Source organism: Cnephaeus nilssonii (assembly GCF_951640355.1).
Source record: "Cnephaeus nilssonii genome assembly, chromosome: 13".
Taxonomy (NCBI): Eukaryota; Metazoa; Chordata; class Mammalia; order Chiroptera; family Vespertilionidae; genus Cnephaeus; species Cnephaeus nilssonii.
In genome coordinates, this window is record NC_137084.1 from 22,574,371 (window position 1) to 22,593,903 (window position 19,533).

At 40.2% G+C, this 19,533-nt stretch overlaps 1 protein-coding gene across 1 annotated transcript; it reads right to left on the reverse strand.

The window, feature by feature from the left end:
* Positions 1-7,032: 7,032 nt before the first annotated feature.
* Positions 7,033-18,677, reverse strand: ARL14EP (ARF like GTPase 14 effector protein). Its single transcript, XM_079789451.1, has 4 exons — positions 18,551-18,677; positions 12,788-13,289; positions 10,876-11,003; positions 7,033-9,800 (listed from the first exon to the last, which is right to left on the reverse strand). Exons 2-4 carry the CDS (start codon positions 13,211-13,213, stop codon positions 9,572-9,574), a joined length of 783 nt encoding a protein of 260 aa, XP_079645577.1. The 5' UTR covers positions 13,214-13,289; positions 18,551-18,677; the 3' UTR covers positions 7,033-9,571.
* Between the last annotated feature and the right edge of the window lie 856 nt (positions 18,678-19,533).

Here is a 19,533-nt window from a genome sequence, read left to right on the forward strand (position 1 = left end):
TCTTGTCCAGATCAGCCACCAATAGATCCAGTCTTAAATCTATAAGCTTAGCAACCCTCTTTGAAAAAGAGCATCTCTTTTTCTCTAATCCCAGCAAAGCTGATGTTTATTGGCTTTGATTGGCCTGGCTAGTCATGTTCCTGCCCTTAAAACATTCATTAAGGCCAGGGAGATGCAGCTCTCTCAAAGGCCAGGACTTAGTGCCGCGCCCGCCCCTGGAACCACAAAGGTCAATGCCACCTGAACTACATGGTCTGAGAGTAAAAGGGTGGCTGCTCAAAGTTAAATTAAGTGCTAACACCAAAAAGGGGAATTAATACTGGGCATAAAATACACTATAGATTTTTAACGGGTTGGTAGAGAGACAATGAAAATGAACCAAAAAACCTGAAGCAGATTCAAGAATGCTTATACTAGTATATAGTCATTGACTCACTTAAGGCTAGATGTAAGGGGAAAACAAATCCAGTTAAGGGTTTATACTCTTTGATTTAGAGCCAGGACTTTCTGAGAACCAATTTGGAATGGAGACTAATTAGGTTATTGTACTAGCCAGGGTTCTCCAGAGGAATGAAAGCAAGGAGATGTATATACAGAGAGAAAGATTTATTATAAGGAATTGGCTCACACAACTGTGGGGATTGAGAAGTAAAAAATCTGCAGTCTGGGGACCAAGGGAAGAGTTGATGGTGCAGCTTGAGTCTGAAGGCAGTCTGGAGGTGGGATTCCTTCTTCCTGGGGGCACATCAGCATTTTTTAAGGCCTTCACTGATTGGATGAGGCCCCCTCACATTAGGGAAGGTAATCTGCTTAATCAAAGTCTGCTGATACAAATGCTAATCACATCTAAAAAAACTTCACAGGAACATCAAGCATCACATTTGACCCAAAACTGGATACCATGGCCTAGCCAAGTAGACACATAAAATCAACCACCACAGTTATCTTCTTGAATTGAGTGATCCCCACCTTGAGCCAGAAGGAAGGTGGCCTCTCCGTGCTCAGGCTAAACCCCAGACCAATGAAATCAAGTATGTGGGAGGTGAGGCCCTAATAAAGGAATTTTTTTTGATGTTCCGTAAGTTATTCCTATGTGCACACAAGGTTGAGAACCACCCTTGAAGAGCAGTGGTTCTTCAAGTGTGGTTCCCAGACTAGCCACTTCGACCTCCCCTGCAAACTGGCTAGAAATGCAAATGTTCTGCCCCAACTGCAGACCTACTAACATGCAGCAGCATAACATTTCACCTCCAGTCTCCTCTCTCTAAACCAGAGGGCAGAGTATCAATTAGTAAAGCTCTTCTTCAATTAGTTAGTGAATGAACTAACTCCTTAAGATTTTCTTTAGTAATGGAGTGCTTGTTGGAAGTATTCATACACAAATAAGAGGGATCTTGACAGCGTGGCCAGGCTTCATTGAGACTGGCTATTTCTGAGACATAGCACATGTATGAATCTCGTAGCAGCTCCAGTGACTCCGTGGCAGCCCTAGCAGTTGCTGCCTCCCGAGTGTTTCTGTATAGAACCCTAACGTTCCATTAGAGTGCCTTAGCTATTCTGTCATTTCATCTCTCCTTATACAAACTGAATTCTTTCCCCCTTACCTTCTCGGGGTTGAGGGAGGGAGGGAGGTTAACCATAGAACTTATATGCATACTAGAGGCCCCGTGCACAAAATTCGTGCACGGGGGTGGGGGGTGTGTGTCCCTCAGCCCAGCCTACACCCTCTCCAATCTGGGACCCCTCGAGGGATGTCCGACTGCCCTCTCACAATCCAGGACTGATGGCTCCCAACTGTTCGGCTGCCTGCCTTCCTGATTGACCCTAACCACTTTTGCCTGCCAGCCTGATCACCCCCTAACCACTCCAATGCCAGCCTGATTGATGTCTAACTGCTCCCCTGCCAGCCTGTTTGCCCCCAACTTCCTTCCTCTGCCGGCCTGGTCACCCCTAACTGCCCTCCCCTGCAGGCTTGATCACCTCCAACTGCCCTCCCTTGCAGGCCTGGTGCTTCCCAACTGCCCTCCCCTGCTGGCCATCTTGTGGTGGCCATCTTGTGTCCACATGGGGGCAGGATCTTTGACCACATGGGGGCATCCATATTGTGTGTTGGAGTGATAGTCAATCTGCATATTACTCTTTTATTAGATAGGATAGAGGCCTGGTGCATGGGTGGGGGCCAGCTGGTTTGCCCTGAAGGGTGTCCTGGATCAGGGTGGGGGTTCCCTTGGGGCGTGGGGCAGCCTGAGCGAGGCGCCTGTGGTGGTTTGCAGGCCAGCCACGCACCCTGACAACCCAAGTGGAGACCCTGGTATCTGGAATTTATTTACCTTCTACAATTGAAACTTTGTAGCCTGGAGTGGAGCCGAGCCTCCTGCTCGCTCCGTGGCCGGCAGCTGTTTCTGTTGGGATTTGTGTATATCTTCTATAATTGAAACTTTGTAGCCTTATGCGGAGGCCTGGGCCGGCCAGGGTGTGCGGAAAGCGGGGGGCAACCCTAGCCTCCTGCTCTTTCCAGCCCCGTGGCTGCCGCCATTTCTGTTTGGATTTGTTTACCTTCTATAATTGAAACTTTGTAGCCTTGAGTGGAGGCTTAGGCCTGGAAGGGCAGGCGGAAAGCTTGGCTTCATCCATTGCCTGGGAAACCCAAGCCTCCCTCCTGTTCTCTGTGGCTGTAGCCATCTTGCTTGGGTTTATTTGCATACTCGCTCTGATTGGCTGATGGGCGTGTCTGGTGGGTGTGGCTTGTGCATGTAGCAGAGTGATGGTTAATTTGCATATTACTCTTTTATTAGGTAGGATATGCATAACCTATGGACACAGACAATAATGTGGTGAAGGCCTGGGGTGGGGTGGGTGCTGGGTGGGGGCGGTCAATGGGAAATACTTTCAACAATAAAGATAAATTTTTAAAAATTTAAATAAAGAAAGAAATCCCCAAATCTGATTGGTGCAGTTAATCACCTTCTCATTTGGGCAGTGTTTCCTTAACATTTGTCCAACTTATAAGCTTCTAGCTGAGATAAAGATGAGCTTTCCTTGGGTCAGGTCGCCCACCAACCCAATCAGTTGGGAGCAGGGGAAAATGAAATTTGGAGTGGCCATTTCTTTTGAAAGAGGAGCCTTCTAATGTGGGTTGTGGGTGTCACCGTGTGAGCCTTGGTTTCTTAGGGATCGTCATCTGTTCTCTGATGCTTAAATCTAAATGTAGTTCTTTGATACAAATACATCAAAGAGAATATATGCATTTGTTCAACTATACTGAAACAGGAATTTTTTTGGGTGAAAAAGACAGGTTTTAGGAAAGTTTAGAAATTTTAGCAATTTAGCGATGGAGGAAGCAACATGGGCTGCAGGAGCAGCAGAAGGTATATAGGGGCTTAATCACAAGGAACAACAACAGCCTGTAATTATTGGAATCAAGAGTCTAGGTCAATGGTCGGCAAACTCATCAGTCAACAGAGCGGCAAACCACGGCTCGCAAGCCGCATGTGGCTGGCGAGCCGCAGTTTGCCGACCACTGTAGAATAGGGGAGCTGAAAAGCTGCAACAGGTAGATTTCCATAGAATGATGGAGCTGGGAGCAGCAAAAGGACTACTAGTATATTTACAAAATAAAGAGAAGGAAGCCCTTCATCCAGAAGGAGAAGAAGAAAGCCCAAAGGGAATAAGAAAACAATAAGGAAGGGGGGGGAGGAGAGAACCCTCACATGTCCCATGTGAGGTTCGACCTTTGAGCTCAGGAGTTACTATAGTAACCAGTCTAAGGGAATAGTGACCAATCAGAGGGGATATCAAGGCACAAAGATCTACAGCCTTTATAAGCCATAGGGAAAAGGAACTCAGTGGGACCCTTTCCCCCTTCCCACAGGGGAGTCCATTCTGTGGGACTCTTTCCCTCTCCCCATGTGGGAGTCTGTACTTGTTCTTCAATAAATTCCCACCTTCGCTATACTACTCTCTGTCCGTGGATTCATTCTTCGGCTCTGGCGGACAAAGAAATCTGGGTTCCAGTCCAAAAATTCCGATTCAATACCTTTTGGAATGAGTTGCAAACTTTTGCTGAAAAATTTTGGAAATGTTTCTCTTTTCATTTCAACATTTCCTATAGGAATGTACTCTTGTGGCCCAATTTAGGAATGCCATGAGCCAAATTATTTTGGAAAAAGAAATCTAATTTGCATGCCCCAAATAGTAGGGCCTATATTTTATGCAGAAATTCTCTTTGCATAATCTCATTCACTAAGCCTGAGTGACTAGAAGCTGTTGGCATTTTTAAAAACCTCATTTGCCAAAAAGAAAAAAAAAAAGCTCAAGTGGACAATTCTCTCCAGGTCATTTCAGATTGGCAGTCTAAGCTCTCATTTCTTAAGCTATTTGATCTCACTATATTATGCTAAACTGAAAAACAGTAAAAGTGCAATCCAAATCAAAAGGCCAACTAACCTAGTGGGTCGGCAAACTGTGGCTCGAGAGCCACATGCGGCTCTTTGGCCCCTTTAGTGTGGCTCTTCCACAAAAATACCATGGCCTGGGCGAGTCTATTTTGAAGAAGTGGCGTTAGAAGAAGTTTAAGTTTAAAAAAATTTGGCTCTCAAAAGAAATTTCAATCGTTGTACTGTTGATATTTGGCTCTGTTGACTAATGAGTTCGTTACTAACTTTTGGGGAAGTCTGAGATCAAAAACCTTAATGATGCCACAGTTCACTTAACATCCTGAATCACTTTTTTTTTTTTTTTTTAAATCCTCACCTGAGAATATTTTTCCATTGATTTTTAGAGCAGGTGAAAGAGAAGGGGGATGGGGGGCGGGACATCAATGTGAGAGAGACACATTAATTAGTTGCCTCCCGAATGCGCCCTGACCGGGGCCAGGGATAGAACCTGCAACTGAGGTACATGCCCTTGACTAGAATACTCAGGACTCTTCAGTCTGCAGGCTGAAGCTCTATCACTGAGCCAAACCCGATAGGGGTCACTTTACCAATCTTAATGCCAAAATTAAGTTTGTGGTTTACCCAGAATCTCGTAAAACCCTTTTACATGGTACCAGTATTGCCATTATTTTTAGACCACCAAAGACTACAATACTACATTGAAGTCCAAATAATAAATTTCAGCTACCAGAATTTAAAACAATTAAAACCAATTTAATTTGGATTTATCTCATCGTTCTGATTGTTGATAACAAAAGGTATTTACAGAGCCCCTATTTACATTTTGAATTGTTTCAAATGGTATCCAATTAAAGACTGATTTAAGGTTTTCAAACTTGATTTTAGATGTTTTCTTTCTCTTGAAAGGACAAAGATCCTGAACCCTGAGCTAATGTCTGGTTTTTATTTTATTTCATTAAAGTAAAATGTGCCTCTGAAAAGAATTGGGTAAAGTATTATCCAGCATGCTTCCAATGAAGATCATGAGCCTACAACTTTTGTGTTTGCAGATGTTAGCTGTTGAAATTGGGAGTTTCAGGAGGTTTTTGGCAGTTTCAGCAATACCTGCACACACTTTATTTTTACTAAGCCCATTCATTTATCTCAAAACCATAGCCTAGAATCTCTTGAATAAAACTCTGGCAAGTCTTGAATAAAACAGTTGTTTGCTTGTAGTGAGATGAAATGAAAAATTGAAGTTTCTAATCATTAAGTGTCTGACGAAGGAAGTATTCCCTCATGGTTTCAATCATGGGGAAAAACAATATATTTTAATTGTGCCACTTCATAGGCTGTAGTTAAATGTTTTCAAATTGCATTTAAAGATATAGCATTATTAACCCAATTGCTTTATTTGGTAAATTTCCTCCATCTTCTAGAAGTTAAATTATCTTGGTAAAATGAGTCAAACCTCAGAACTTGACCATCACAAAAAAATCTACAAGTTGGGATACATGTAGATTTGTATTCTATGGTATTCTGTTATGTATTCTATGGTAGTCTATTACACCTTTTAAATTAAGAAAGTGTTCAATGAAATGTTGGACAATTTAAAAAAGATACGTAGATAAAAGCATCATTTTTCTAAGTTTTGCCACTTTATAAAAATAAAAGAAACCCAAAAAGTACCTATGCATACTTTTGCATCCTCACTCATATTCTTCAAAGTTAAACCTACCACGGTGAACAACTGCTGGGCAAGTCCTAAGAAGGCTAAAAGGAGACGCTTTTCTACTTTTAGAATTTTTGTTTTAATTTCCCTTTTCAATGTAATTACGTGTTTAAAGTTTGACCTAGAAGAGATGAGAGTAAGTGGCCCATAGTAGCAGTGGTTTAATTTCCACGAAGATACCAGCAGATGTCAGCAAAAACCAAGGCAGTGCCACATGCATTTGCATGGAGGATGTTAAACTCTTGGTAGTTGGGTAACCCACAGTGAAATGGAAAATCTCTAATTACCAGAGCCTAGTCCACTGAAGACACCTCAGTTTTCTACACTGTTACTTGATTTGTAAATTTCCTTTTTGGAGGCGGGGGTGGCAGGGGTGAGAATGAGAGCCCACAGTGGGAGCTGAGTTTTTGCAACAGCTCTTTCAAAGAAATGAACTGCTCCGATTTTGTTAAAAAAAATAAAAGCCACCTTCAACAAACCAAAGTACACTTCACACAGCCACCTTTGGTTTAAAAAAAACTAACTGGTTTAGAGAATATTTCATTTTACTCAGGAACTCCCATCCATGTTCAGGGATTCTGAACATGGAGCATTTGTGATTACATGAGTATTATTTTTCTGGGGAGAGAGTTCATAGCTTTCATCAACTTCTCAAAGGGGTCTCTGATCTCCAAAAAGTTAAGAACCATGCTAGAACTTACTAAAATTATATTCTCTGTATTAATAAATCACTCCCTATATATGTATACTTCAAAATACATCTGCTAAAAATTATTTAGTTGAACCCATGCCAGGCAGTTTTAGAACAGCCTGTTACATTGAACTAGATGTAATATTTTAAAAACAAAAGAATTGTACATAAAATATTCCAAAGCTATTTTCTTATATTTGTAAAAGATACATAGGAGAAAAATCACATGGGATGCCATTTATTTCATTCAAATATACAGTATGCACACATTTTTACTTTTAACATTTGTGGCCAAAACATTGTGTAAGATCAATGTTTGTGGTCTTATATTAACTTCTCCACCAGGAGCCACATACAGCAGAAGTTAAATGTTTACTTAACTTTTATTTTTGCTTTTTAAAAGAGTAATAGCATTCTAAAACAATTTAGCCACCTTGAATCATCCGCAAAATGCCAAAGGGTCTAGATAATTTTATTGTTTTCTGTATTTCTGAAATTAAAAAACAGTAAGTGGACATGTAATATAAATCAGATATATCGTTCTCTATAAACCTTTTGCATGCTCATTAAAAACTGGTCTCCTAAATAGGCACAATAAACATATATTAGCATAACTGATATTGTTATCCAAAAAATTTTCCCTTAAAAACTTACCATCTTTGAAAATAACACAAAAGTGTTCTAAGTAATGCTGAAATTAAAATGTTTGAATTTTTTAAAGTCATTTATTTTGTTGAAAAGATATTTCTGTTTTAAACAGTCTAAGAAATGCTGGCAGAAATGCAATTAAGAAGGTCTAATGATCCTGGAAGTTCAGACAAAATTGGAGTCTATGTTTAAGTCCTTTATAAGAACATATTTCCTTAATTTAAAAAAATCTAGCGATTAAGCATATGAAGCTAAAATATTCTTTTGGCCAGTGCTCTATTGAAATGTTTAAATGAAGGAATTAACTGCACTTTTGATAACCAGGTCAGTGAACAATTATATCTTAAAAATGACTGTTAATTTCAAGGTTGAAAATGGCGTTCCAACAAAGTAAAACTAGTCTTTTAAAGAGATACTAAGAGTACAAAAATAAAAATAAACCTCTATTGGTCAATAAAACTGGCTGTATAAATTTATAGTTTCAATGGCTAAAAAATATCTCAAGTTGTTTAAATCTCATCTGATTCAACTAAAGTACTATATTTAGGGAAGACAAAACAAAAACCTAGATTAGTGGCAGTATCCTAGATGATGAAAGATTTAGAACAGGTAGCTGTTTTAAAAAAATAAAGAGCAGAGTGAAGTTATCACCCAACCCATCCTCCAAACAACATCCATACAAATCCCAACATCAAGTTTCAATTTCCAAATAGTCTCAATAGTGTTTCTCTATTTGTTATTATTATTCCCTTAAGGAGTCTTTTTAGTCCTCTAATTGCAATCAACATCTGTTTATATACTTACATATATTTTTGCTTTATAGACAGAAATAAGATTTTTTTTCGACAAAGAACACATTTTCACCAAGAATGCATGGTCTAAACAATGAAAGGTTTACAGTATTAAAACATTTGAAGAGTTTATGTGGGGAGAAGAAATGGCATATTTTAGTATAGATATGTGGATTATTCCCAAAATAGTTTAGCACTCAACCACTGCATCAAAATTAATTTTTCCTAAAGTAGGCACTTTTCGCAGTTACAGGCAGTTCTTAGTATGATAGTATAGGATCATAAAAAATGGCCAATCTTTCTTAATAATCAGTGGGGAAAATGATACTTGTTCTGTTCAGTTAAAATGTAAATGGAAAAATTATAAAAGTATTTATTTAGTACACTGTAATTTAAAACATTAGAAAGATTGAGAATTCATGTTATTTCATTGTAAAAAATTAATGTAGTCATTTGAACAGTGCTTGCTTTTTTTGGTCAAATAACTTATACCATAGAAAATAGCCCTTCTCCTTTCAGTTTGGATTATTTTCCACCATTTCAGCATTTGTACTTTGAATGTCGTAAAATATTTCTGCAATTTCCTTTAATGTGAAGTTTCTAACATCACTTCCTCCAGGACAAGACCTTTCCTCATTTACGTTGGGAAGTTTGCCGCCACTAAATTTCTCTGGCTGCATATCCAGAGGCTCTAGGTTAAAAAACAGTGCTGTCAACCTTCCCACCATCAGCGACTTCTTCTCCAACTCCATTAATGTTCACCTCAACTCTCAATTATGTCTGGCACTATCATTTTTCATTTATTTGCCAATTCTTTTCATTACCTACTTTTATAAAATGTCACATGTGGGACAAGGAAATATACCTGTATACTTTGCTGTCTGAAAGTGAATTCATTAACAGATGTGCAGTGACCAACCTCCAGCAGAATTTGAGAATGGGATTGGCCACTGATCATAAAATACATGTTATTCACAGCGACTACTTCATGTACTTTACTCACGGTTACTATATACTGGTAACTGAAATTTGAACTGTACTGTTAGGGAACTGGTGTTATTCAACTAAATCATTGTTATCGGAATTTGTGGCTTTGGGAATTGTGCAAATTGAGGACTGCTTTTGCCTTACTTGTTTACATTGGCCCAGACAGGCTCTAAGTGGCTGCTGAAATAGCCCATCTAAATTTACAATATTAGCGAAGGTTGCGTGCATGTTGAGGTTGTTTTCAAATTTTTATCATTTGGCAATCAACTTTAAAATGTATTTGAGAATGACAGAATTTTAGAAATAGAGAAAGTACTTTAAAGATCCCATAATGAAATGCTACAAATTATCCAGCATGTTTATTATGAATTATTTCTCCTCCTTCAATTTCGATTTGCTCATAGAGCCACTTGCGGTCACAGCGGCATTCAGCTCCACATTTGGTGGAACCACAGGCAGGGCAAGCATAGAAACAGCCTAAGCAATCTTCATCAAGGCAGTCGCAGAGGTCCATTCCGCTGAAAATCAGGAGACCCTGGCTATCATAGACCTTACTCTTTGCTGGTATCACTTGTCTGTAAAATAAACACAGGCGAATTACACCTCACAAATATATTACTTTTTGAATATTTCATTGAAAATAAGGTAATGAAAAAATTTAAGGAGATAAAATATTCTGAATTAGGGATGAAGTCCTACCAAACTGGTACATAACTTACCAGACTCAAGGCTACTCTACAGCTAGCAGTATATGAACTCCTCATCAGAAGAGACCCTACTCTCAAGTATTGAAACAAATACAATAAGCCTAAAATTCCTCTCAAAGTCCATTGAAAAATCAACTCACAAAAGAATGGACAAGAACTTTGTCCAAAAATAGGTATATTGCTGTTAAAACTTCCCTTACCTTTAAGAAAAGGAAAATGGGTAGTTAATAGAGGTACTTTTTGTTGGCTACCAATCTCTTTACTGCTTTGTGAATATAATTTTATTCTATTTAGAAATAGAGAAAGTACTTTAAAAACCTATAGTACCTATAGGTTTTTATACTGCAATTAATCTGTTTCAAGTTCTTTAATGGATTCCAGCAAATCTGGCCTAAAAATACTTATATGACTCAATAGAAAACCTTAACTGATAGAATAAACGCATCTGTAGAAAATTCTGAATTATACTAATATTTTTAATCAATTAATATTTTAGAAATGCTCAATTTAAAAAGTCACAGTCTAAACAATTTAGTTTCCTCATCATTCTGGTGACTGTACCATAACTTTTCCATTTCACACCTATAAAGTTTCTTATAAAATTTACTTTCCTGCTGCCACTTATACAGCAGATACACCAATTATATAATATCAACGCTTTTCAAAAAATTCAATTACTTTAATTCTAAGAATACTTTGTTTAAATTATTTTAATTCTCATGCCAAAAATATTATCTTGTTCACTTAATTGATACTTTCTTAGAAACAAATTTTTCAAGTTGAAAAAGATGTCAATTATTTATGAGGCTTTCAGATGTTCTTACCAATTCCAGATTATCCAATTTAAAATACCCAGAAAATTCAAAACTTAAGAGAAAGATAGGGAAATAATACAGATGTGAGTCAGAAAGTTAACATATGACGGAAGTAACACATAGCCTACCTGTCTGAACCAGAGGTTACACTTTTTGTAAGCCTTCTTTTTTCTCTTTTACCAGTTTCTGGAGGAAATTCAGTCTGCTTTCCTGGATTTGCAAACTGTAATGACTTCAAAGCTTTAGCAGTTCTTCCCTGAAAAAAGGTAAACAAATTATCAACTTGACATCAGATCATATTACTATTTCACTTACTGTTAATCCAGATTATTCCTTAACCTGGAAGACAGTCTGGAACTCACCAAAAAACAGAAAAAAAGATTTAGAGCCCACGTGCAACAAAATTTACAGCCATGGACCATATTAAAAATTTATTGGTAATTTACATGTAATATTTTCATTACCTAATTTTAATTTCTGGCATATAGGAGAGGAAGGAGACAGACAGGGTGAAAACTGAAGTAGCTGCTGCCAACATGGGAGAGAAGTCAGAAAAACTGCTTTATAACCTGAGGTTCCTACTAATGATCCTGAGTCCTTAAGAAAAGTTTCTCTTGTTATTATATGTTTTCAAAAGCAGAGAATAGGGTTTTAAGTCCTAAAATGCATTACAAATTTTTGATGGTTAAGAGTTTCAGTTTGTTACTGGGGGGAAACAGCTTTATGTGATACATTCCTCAAGAGCAATCCCAAACCCTCGGGTGATGTTGGAGAGCCAGGGGCCCCACCGGGCACCAGGCTTCTAGTGGATAAATAAAGTGGAGAAGACATCTGAAGTGACAGTAGCAAGTACCTAGTATGAACTGTAAGATACCACTGGGTCCTGGAGATATGCCTCTGGGGGGAGCACCAAAGGAAAGCACTACACATAATTTAAATTTTAATTACCTCTTAATTTGGCTTATTAATATAATGAAAAATTATAATTCTTCCCAGCTGCAAGAATTATAGTTACAAATAGACATTTTAAGCTCCTTTGACGTACTTGTCCTTGTTCTACACCAAAGAGAACTTTATGAAATCTTAAGTTGTTTTGATATGGTTAAGGAGAGTCTTGGGCATATTATGTTATTCCTTTCCCAAAATTACTTTCTTCATCATTCAGTCTAGGTCAGAGATTTTCAACTGGTGTACCCTGGCACACTGGTGTGCTGCAAGAATTTTTAAAATATGCAATACCCGACTATTTAGTCAGGGGAACTGACCTCTTTTCCCTTAGATTGTCAAATAAAGAAATGATAACAGCCAACACAACAATAGCTGTCCAGTGTAAATGAAATAAAAATTATACTTGTATATTTTGTCTGTTGGCAAAATATATATATTTTTTGGTGTGCCACAGAGTTTTAGAAATTACTTTATGTGAGCTATGAGATGAAAAAGGTTGAAAATCGCTGATCTAGGTATCTAGAAATACTTAGAAACACCATTTATTTTCACTTCCCCAACTTTACATTCACTGCATGCTGATTAGTATAATCCTATATAATAAAAGCCTAATATGCTAAATGTCCAGTCATCCATTCAACTAATCAAAGTGTAATATGCTAATATGCTAAGGCCACTCAATCGCTCGCTATGATGCGCACTGACCATTAGGGGGCAGATGCTCCAACTGGTAGGTTAGCTTGCTGCTGGGGTCTGGCAGATCAGGACTGAGCGAGATGGGCAAGACACACCCTGGAGCTCTCCCATGGTCCCTCCCCAGCTGGCCAACCTCCTGTCTGTTGGCAAAATATATTGTGCACCAGTGGGGTCCCTCGGCCTGGCCTGCGCCCTCTCACAATCCGGGACCCCTCGGGAGATGTCGAAGAGCCGGTTTTGGCCTGATCCTGCCAGCCAGGCCGAGGGACCCCACTGGTGCATGAATTCGTGCCCCAAGCCTCTAGTAAATAATAATGTAAATATGATTTCCTTATAATTAAACAAAACCCCATGGTGAAGAAATAACATAGCAGAAAAAACGACTACTATACATACATCTGAATCAGGTTTTCTTTTCTGCCGGTCTTCAGAATCAACATCCACACTTCCATTGATTATCTGTGTGCATTTTGGACAAAGCTTCCAACCAGGTACAAGCTGTCTGCCAAATTTTGCACTCAGAAAAGTGGCATCATCTAAGTCGATTACATGCAAGTTCTTTTTGGCTAGTTTTTTATGTATGTTAAAGGGATCACAACATGACTTCTGCAAATCCTCAAATCTTTCAATGTAAATTTTTGCATGATGAAAGCAAATTGTATTGTTCCCAGAAAGTGTCATTCCAGTTCTAAGTTGAAGTAGAAGCATATCATTTGATGACAATTCTTGCAAAGTCTTGAAACCTGTATGGCGAGTATAGTAGGTTTTATGGCATTCATTTGTGGTACGAAGCTGAACTCCAACTGAACATGGATCCATCATTCTTGATTCTAGCAAATTTCCTGTTTAATTCTGTCGAGCAACTGACCTCTCTCTAATAAGTGATATGATGGTCACCCTAAAGAAAATATTAAAGAGAGTCAGATTTGTGCTGTAAATTTTTATCTGGGAAATTGAAAAGGCATTTGATAAAACTCAATACTTGTTTAAAAGAAAGAAAACTCTTAGCAAAAAAGGAATAGAAAGGTATTTGCCAAAAAGTCTACAAGAATCATTATTATATTTAATCATGAAACATCAGAAGCATTCCCTGTAAAGTTAGAACTACATAATACCTGCTGTCAGTCACAGCTTCCATTTAACACAATATTAAAAGGTATCAGAATTGAAAGAAAGAAACAAGAAATATTACTTAAAGATTATTTAAATATCTACATGTATGAAGACCTTTCCACGTCCCGCGTGGTCCAGGGTTCTGGTTCAGGGTTCGAGTTCTGGAGAAGGGCCGCACACAAATGAAAGGAGACTTGAAGAAATTCAATTTGGCGAAATGGGGGGCCAGGCGGTAGTCCAACTCTAGTGGGAGAACTACTCCCTGCTCTGGCCCTGCCATCCCTTTTATTGAGGCTTTGGGGAAAACATCTTAGCCAGGATAAACAAAAATTTACATGGGAAAAACAAAGGTGGAGGCTGCTTCAGTTAACAATGTCTCAACTAAAGGGTGAGTGGTTAGAGCAATTAAGGTTGTTGACCAGCCTTCCTGGCTTCCTGTCAACATCTCTCTTTTAGTGAAACTGATTTGTTTCCGGCATCTACATGGAAAATATAAGAGGTTTTAGCAAACTATGAGAAGTAGCAAGATAATTTAACAAAGATACTGGAAACCAAAAACACTTTAAGATACCTTACAAAACATATAAATCTTAAAAAAGACATGTGAGGCTTTTATGGCAAAAATTATCAAACAGAAAGATAAAAAAAAGATACTTTTAATAAATGCTGAAGAAATATGCCTTGGAAAGTCTATAGTAAATATGTCAATTCTCCAGGAATTTATAAATCCAAAACTATTCCAATCAAAATCCCATTAGGTGTTCTGCCTACTTCCTCTTGGACTTTAGCAAAATAGTTTACATGGAACGGTAAAGGTCCAAGTGAGCCAAGAGAATCTTGAAGAAAAACAGAGTAAGACATTTACTATAAAACTATTATAATGAAAACTGGTATCAGCATGATATAGACAAATAGATCCATGAAAAGAGGAAGATGTATAACATATGGTATTATAAACCAGTGGGCATTACACATTAATGGAAGGATTTAATGAAAGATGCTTGGAAAACTGCCTAACCATGTGGAAAGGGCAGAATAAGATTTCTTTCACAAACAAAAATCAATTCCAGTTGGATTAAAGAATTAAGCATGAAAATATATTTACAAAAAAAAAACACACCAGAAAACTTTGTGATATATTTCACTTGATATGTGCATTTTTGTTTGAGAAATTTTTCTCTGTCCCAGTATCACAAAGTCTTCTGTTTTTGGCATACTTTTGAGTACTGTATGTAATTTTTGGAGGAACATTTGAAGGAATTAAACTGTCTGCACAATTACACTGTTTTCTAAGCATCCATCCCTTAGGTGTCTCTGTAGGGTTAGAATTATTTGCTACTGGAGTTGCCAGATAAAATACAGAATGCTCAGTTAAAGTTAAATTTTAGATAATGCACAAATAATTTTCACATTAATTATGTCCCAAATATTGCTAAAAATTAAGCTGTTATTTGTCTGAAATTCAAATTTAACTGGGAATCCCATATTTTTATTTGCTAATTCTAGCAACCTCATTTACTATGCAATTTTTATTTATTTACTAGAGGCCCGGTGCACGAAATTCGTGCATAGGGTGTGTGTGTCCCTCAGCCCAGCCTGCACCCTCTCCAATCTGGGACCCCTCTCACAATCCAGGACTGCTGGCTACCAATTGCTCACCTGCCTGCCTGATTACCCCTAACTGCTTCTGCCTGCCAGCCTGATCATCCCCTAACCACTCCCCTGCCAGCCTGATCGACGCCCAACTTCTCCCCTGCTGGCCTGAATGCTCCTAACTGCCCTCCCCTGCTGACCTGGTTGCCCCCAACTGCCCTCCCCTGCAGGCCTGGTCACCCTCAACTGCCCTTCCCTGCTGGCCCAATCACCCCTAACTGCCCCCCCCTGCCAGCCCAGTTGCCCCCAACTGCCCTCCCCTGCTGGCCCAGTCCCCTCCAACTGCCCTCCGTTGCAGGCCTGGTCCCTCCTAACTGCCCTCCCCTGCTGGCCATCTTGTGTGTTGGAGTGATGGTCAATTTGCATATTACTTCTTTATTATATGGGAGGATTTTTTTTTTGGCATTTTCTAGTAAGTAGAGATCTTTCTTTGGTGCCAGCTTCAAATTAGGTTCCACCTCTTACCTGTTATTAAAAGAAATCTGAACTTCCTATGAATAAATTATAGAAGCTGCTCAGTTTAAAATGAAACTGTCTGAAAACAATAGCAGAGGAAAGTGCAGATTAAAAAGGAAACTAATTATTTTTCTTTCCAAAATTTTTAGGGGAAGTGTAGTAATACTATGTTCCAATATGTTGATTTCTCATTAATACAGCATTTTACTTGACCAGTCTCCTAATTAGTGGGAACAGTAGTATTAAGAGGAAATTTAACCAAATAAAAAATTTACTGAGTTTTTTAAGTTAAGTCAAGAGTCCTTCCCTTTAATGAAAAATGTCCTTTGGGGGTAGGGGTGAAGTATAAGTTCTTATAATTTGTCAAGCATTTTCTAAGTCATCTCTTATTTAATGAAAATAAAGTATTTTCATCTACCCTTACTATGCACACATAAAAGTCATGCCTCTTGTAACTGTCAACTTTTTGTGCCAATTACCTTCAAATATTAACTATGTACATTACATAGGCACTAACACAAGGACTAAAGAGCCAAGTCGAGATAATCTCAATTCTCAAGTAAAGGCCCAGAGCCAATAAGAAAGGTAAAGAGAATTTAAAACAAATATATAGTCCATAGTACCATTTAAAAGATTTCTAGTAAGAGGTGGGTACAGCGATAGCACAAACTCTTAAGTATAGGCACTCCATCTTGCCCCAGTAACCTCTATGCTGGGAAAAAGTGCTGTTTGAAATTTTAACCCTGCTATTCTTGGCTTCTGTAAACACGCTTGCTTGCTTAAATGATAGGAAAAATAAGCTCAACTATCTTACCTTGCAAGCCGCTCTGCTGCGTCCCTGGCTACTCCCACACCAGGTGCCCTCCAGTTATCTGAAATGTACTATGCTCAAGGCTACTGAGTTGTGCTGTGCGCAGGTTACAAGCTTCCTGCAAAATATCTACATAGGGCTCTTTGTAAAGCCTACAAAAGGTCCGGAAACCCCATATTTGGGGGACAAAGAGACCAGTGGGGTATAAAGGGAAAGCTCCCTCCATATTGCTTTGCTCAGACTTTGAGAGACAACTCCGCTGAGACCGCTAGCGTAATAAAGGCTCCAAAATTCGGCTGATTAATTGATTAAGGCGTCCTCTGTTTAGCTCGCTGATTTACAATATAACATCATCTCATTAATCTTTACAACTCTGAGGTACTATCACCCCCATTTACAGATGAAGAAACTGAAGTTTAGAGCTCTAGTTTCCAAGCTAACACAATGGCTGATGTATCAGAGACATGTAAGTATTTGCTGAATGAATTAAAAGCACACACATCCAAACCAAATTTTACTTTATATGAAGAATCCGTTAATTAGGCACACCCAAAGCACTTCCCTCAGATTTTTTAATGCTCTGTCCGGTGTACTTTCAGATCATTTTTGGAATCCATTTGCAATTTGTCACTATTCCTCTGGTCCTTAAAGGCCAAAGAGAACTAAGTGAAGGGGGACTGCAACAACAGAGAGGCAGTTTCCAGACCAAGAGTCACGAGCAAAGCTCTCCTCATTCTACCTTATTCTGGACGTCACCAAGATTGTCCGACAATCACTGGTTCACGCCATGGATGCTGAGTAAATGATGGTGAAACGGAACTGTAATCTGTTGAAAACACTATATATATATATTTTTTACCACTTTGTAGAAAATAAAGTCTGGGCTCTTTAGAATGCCATCATTTGTTCTAAATGCCACAACACTGCCGTCCAAACGACACTACCTGCGAAGTTCTTTTCCGTTGTTTGCCTTTATACTGTTCTCTTTGCTTACTCAGAAAGCCCCAGCCTCCCCGGGGTTGGGGGGGAGGGGCGGTTACCTGGCTACGGGGTTCAAGGCCACCATATTTTAATCCTCATCCACCTAACCCATGGCTTTGAGGGCTCCCGGGCTAACTTATCCTTCCAGTGTCTCCACCGATCTGCTGAGCCTCACCCAGACCCCACCGTTACAGGTCCTCCTTCCTCTGGCTGCACCCCTTCACTGTGAGCGGACCGGCACTGTGACTGCTCAGCTGCTGGAAGACAGGCGCTCTAGGGTATCACTTTCTTTCTCATCCAGGGGGGAGAACAAGAACTTCGGGGGCTTCCCTTTTCATAGCATCATCACAGGCTTGTTATTGGTTAAGTCCCCCCCCCCCCCCCCCCACCTCCATTAAGTTTAGTGAGGGCAAGAAATCACCTGGGTCCCATGGACAGTTGACTTCTTTAGCACAACACTAATACTTAGTAGACTCTTCACAACGTCTTTTAAACGAATACACGTCCAGAAACTATACGAATCTCACCCCAAGAAGCCTACATCTCCCCAAATCAATGTGACTAAGTCCCCAGGATCCTGCAATTCTTCCCACCCCCAACCCTATGGAGGTCACAGGCCTAACGCTCTCCACCTCCCCCTCCCAGCTCACGGCTCTATCCAAACGTTTCAAGGCACCAGATCCGTCCCAGGAGCAGCTACTACCGGGATAAAAACGACTACTGCTCCGCCTCCGGCCTCAACCACACATCTAGGGCTGGGAGGACTCTGATTACAAAGAATATAAACAAAATAGGAGAGATAGATGCTGGGTACGGGGTTCAAGGCCACCATATTTTAACTCTCATCCATCTAACCCATCGCTTTGAGGGCTCCCGGGCTCCGGAAGAGAGGCGACAACCCGCAGACGCGACAGATGCGGCGGACACTGCGCTGGGCCTGGGCACCAAGGGGCGCCGATGGAACTGGGGTCGGGGATCGGGGGATCGGGGGATCGGGGGATCGGGAGGCTGCAGACAATTCCCCTCCCGCTTCCGGGCCTCCTCTCCCGCCTCCGTGACCCGGCCCGGGTCCCCCTCCTGTCCAGGGACCCGTCTCCACGCTCCCGCTCCTTCCCTCCCAGAATCTCCCCCGCGGCCCTTTCCACCTGAGCGCGAGCTCCTCCGCCCGGGTTCGCCAAGAACTTGTAACCACGCACCACAACCTCCGCGGCCCGCACCGCCGCGCGGCCCCGCACTACCACCGAGCGGACGGCGAGCGAGAGCTAGAGGGGCCGTGCGCGACCATAGAGACGAGAGGGGAGCCTAGAGCGGAAGGAGCCGGGCGCCCCCCGCGGCGGAAAGGATGGGGCGGCGTCAATCGGCGAATGATTCAAGGTGAGGCAACAGTTGCTTCTTGCGCTGGCTAGATTTTGTTGTTTCAGGGAATTGTTTGGTCCCGGGGGCCAGTTTGGCTAGCTTGGATGCTGTTCGCAAATCTTCGACGCCTGATCGTGGAAGCCAAATATTTGCACCCCTATCTTTCTAATCCGCGGAGTAGAAGGGCTTGTGTTACAAGGACCTCAAGAACAGACCCTTTATTTAAGGTCTCACATTTTATTTCATTAATTTTACTCAAGCTAAAAATATTCCAAAAGGCATCTCTTTTAAACTATTAAAAAAAAGCTGATTATTACTCTTTTAAACTATTTTTAAAAAAAGCTGATCATTATTACATATGGGCTCCAAGAAGATGCTTGTAAATGTTTTGAGGGGAGAAATAACTCTTGTTATCTCTAAGGTTTGCAACAGTTTAGGTACTCATTAATTTTAAAGTGGATTTCATTCATTTAGAATCTTTGAGAGCTCAAGATCCCTTTAACTAAAGGGACTCAGCCTTCAATCATTTTCAGGTGGGCGTAGGAGGGAAAGCTTCCCAGTCCCCCAGTACTGTTTTTGTAGCCACCCAAGTGAGGGGGAAAAAAAAAAAAAGTGAGACAGGGAAATACAGTCCACCAAGGCCCGAGCTTGCTAGTAATGCTATACACAATGTAGCTTGCTCTCTGCAGGGAGCCTACGGCTCTTCCACCACCTCCGTGTTGCTGTGTAAGCAGGCAGGGTTTTGCTCCTCACCATATTACACCAGTCTAGA

Excerpts from the sequence above, each read along its gene's own strand:
- ARL14EP (XM_079789451.1), bottom strand. The coding sequence starts at position 13,213 with ATGATGGATCCATGTTCAGTTGGAGTTCAGCTTCGTACCACAAATGAA. Across the intron at positions 11,004-12,787 it reads AAAGAAAACCTGATTCAGAT|GGAAGAACTGCTAAAGCTTT; the intron begins GTATGTATAGTA and ends ACCTTTTTTCAG. Across the intron at positions 9,801-10,875 it reads GTAACCTCTGGTTCAGACAG|ACAAGTGATACCAGCAAAGA; the intron begins GTAGGCTATGTG and ends TTTATTTTACAG.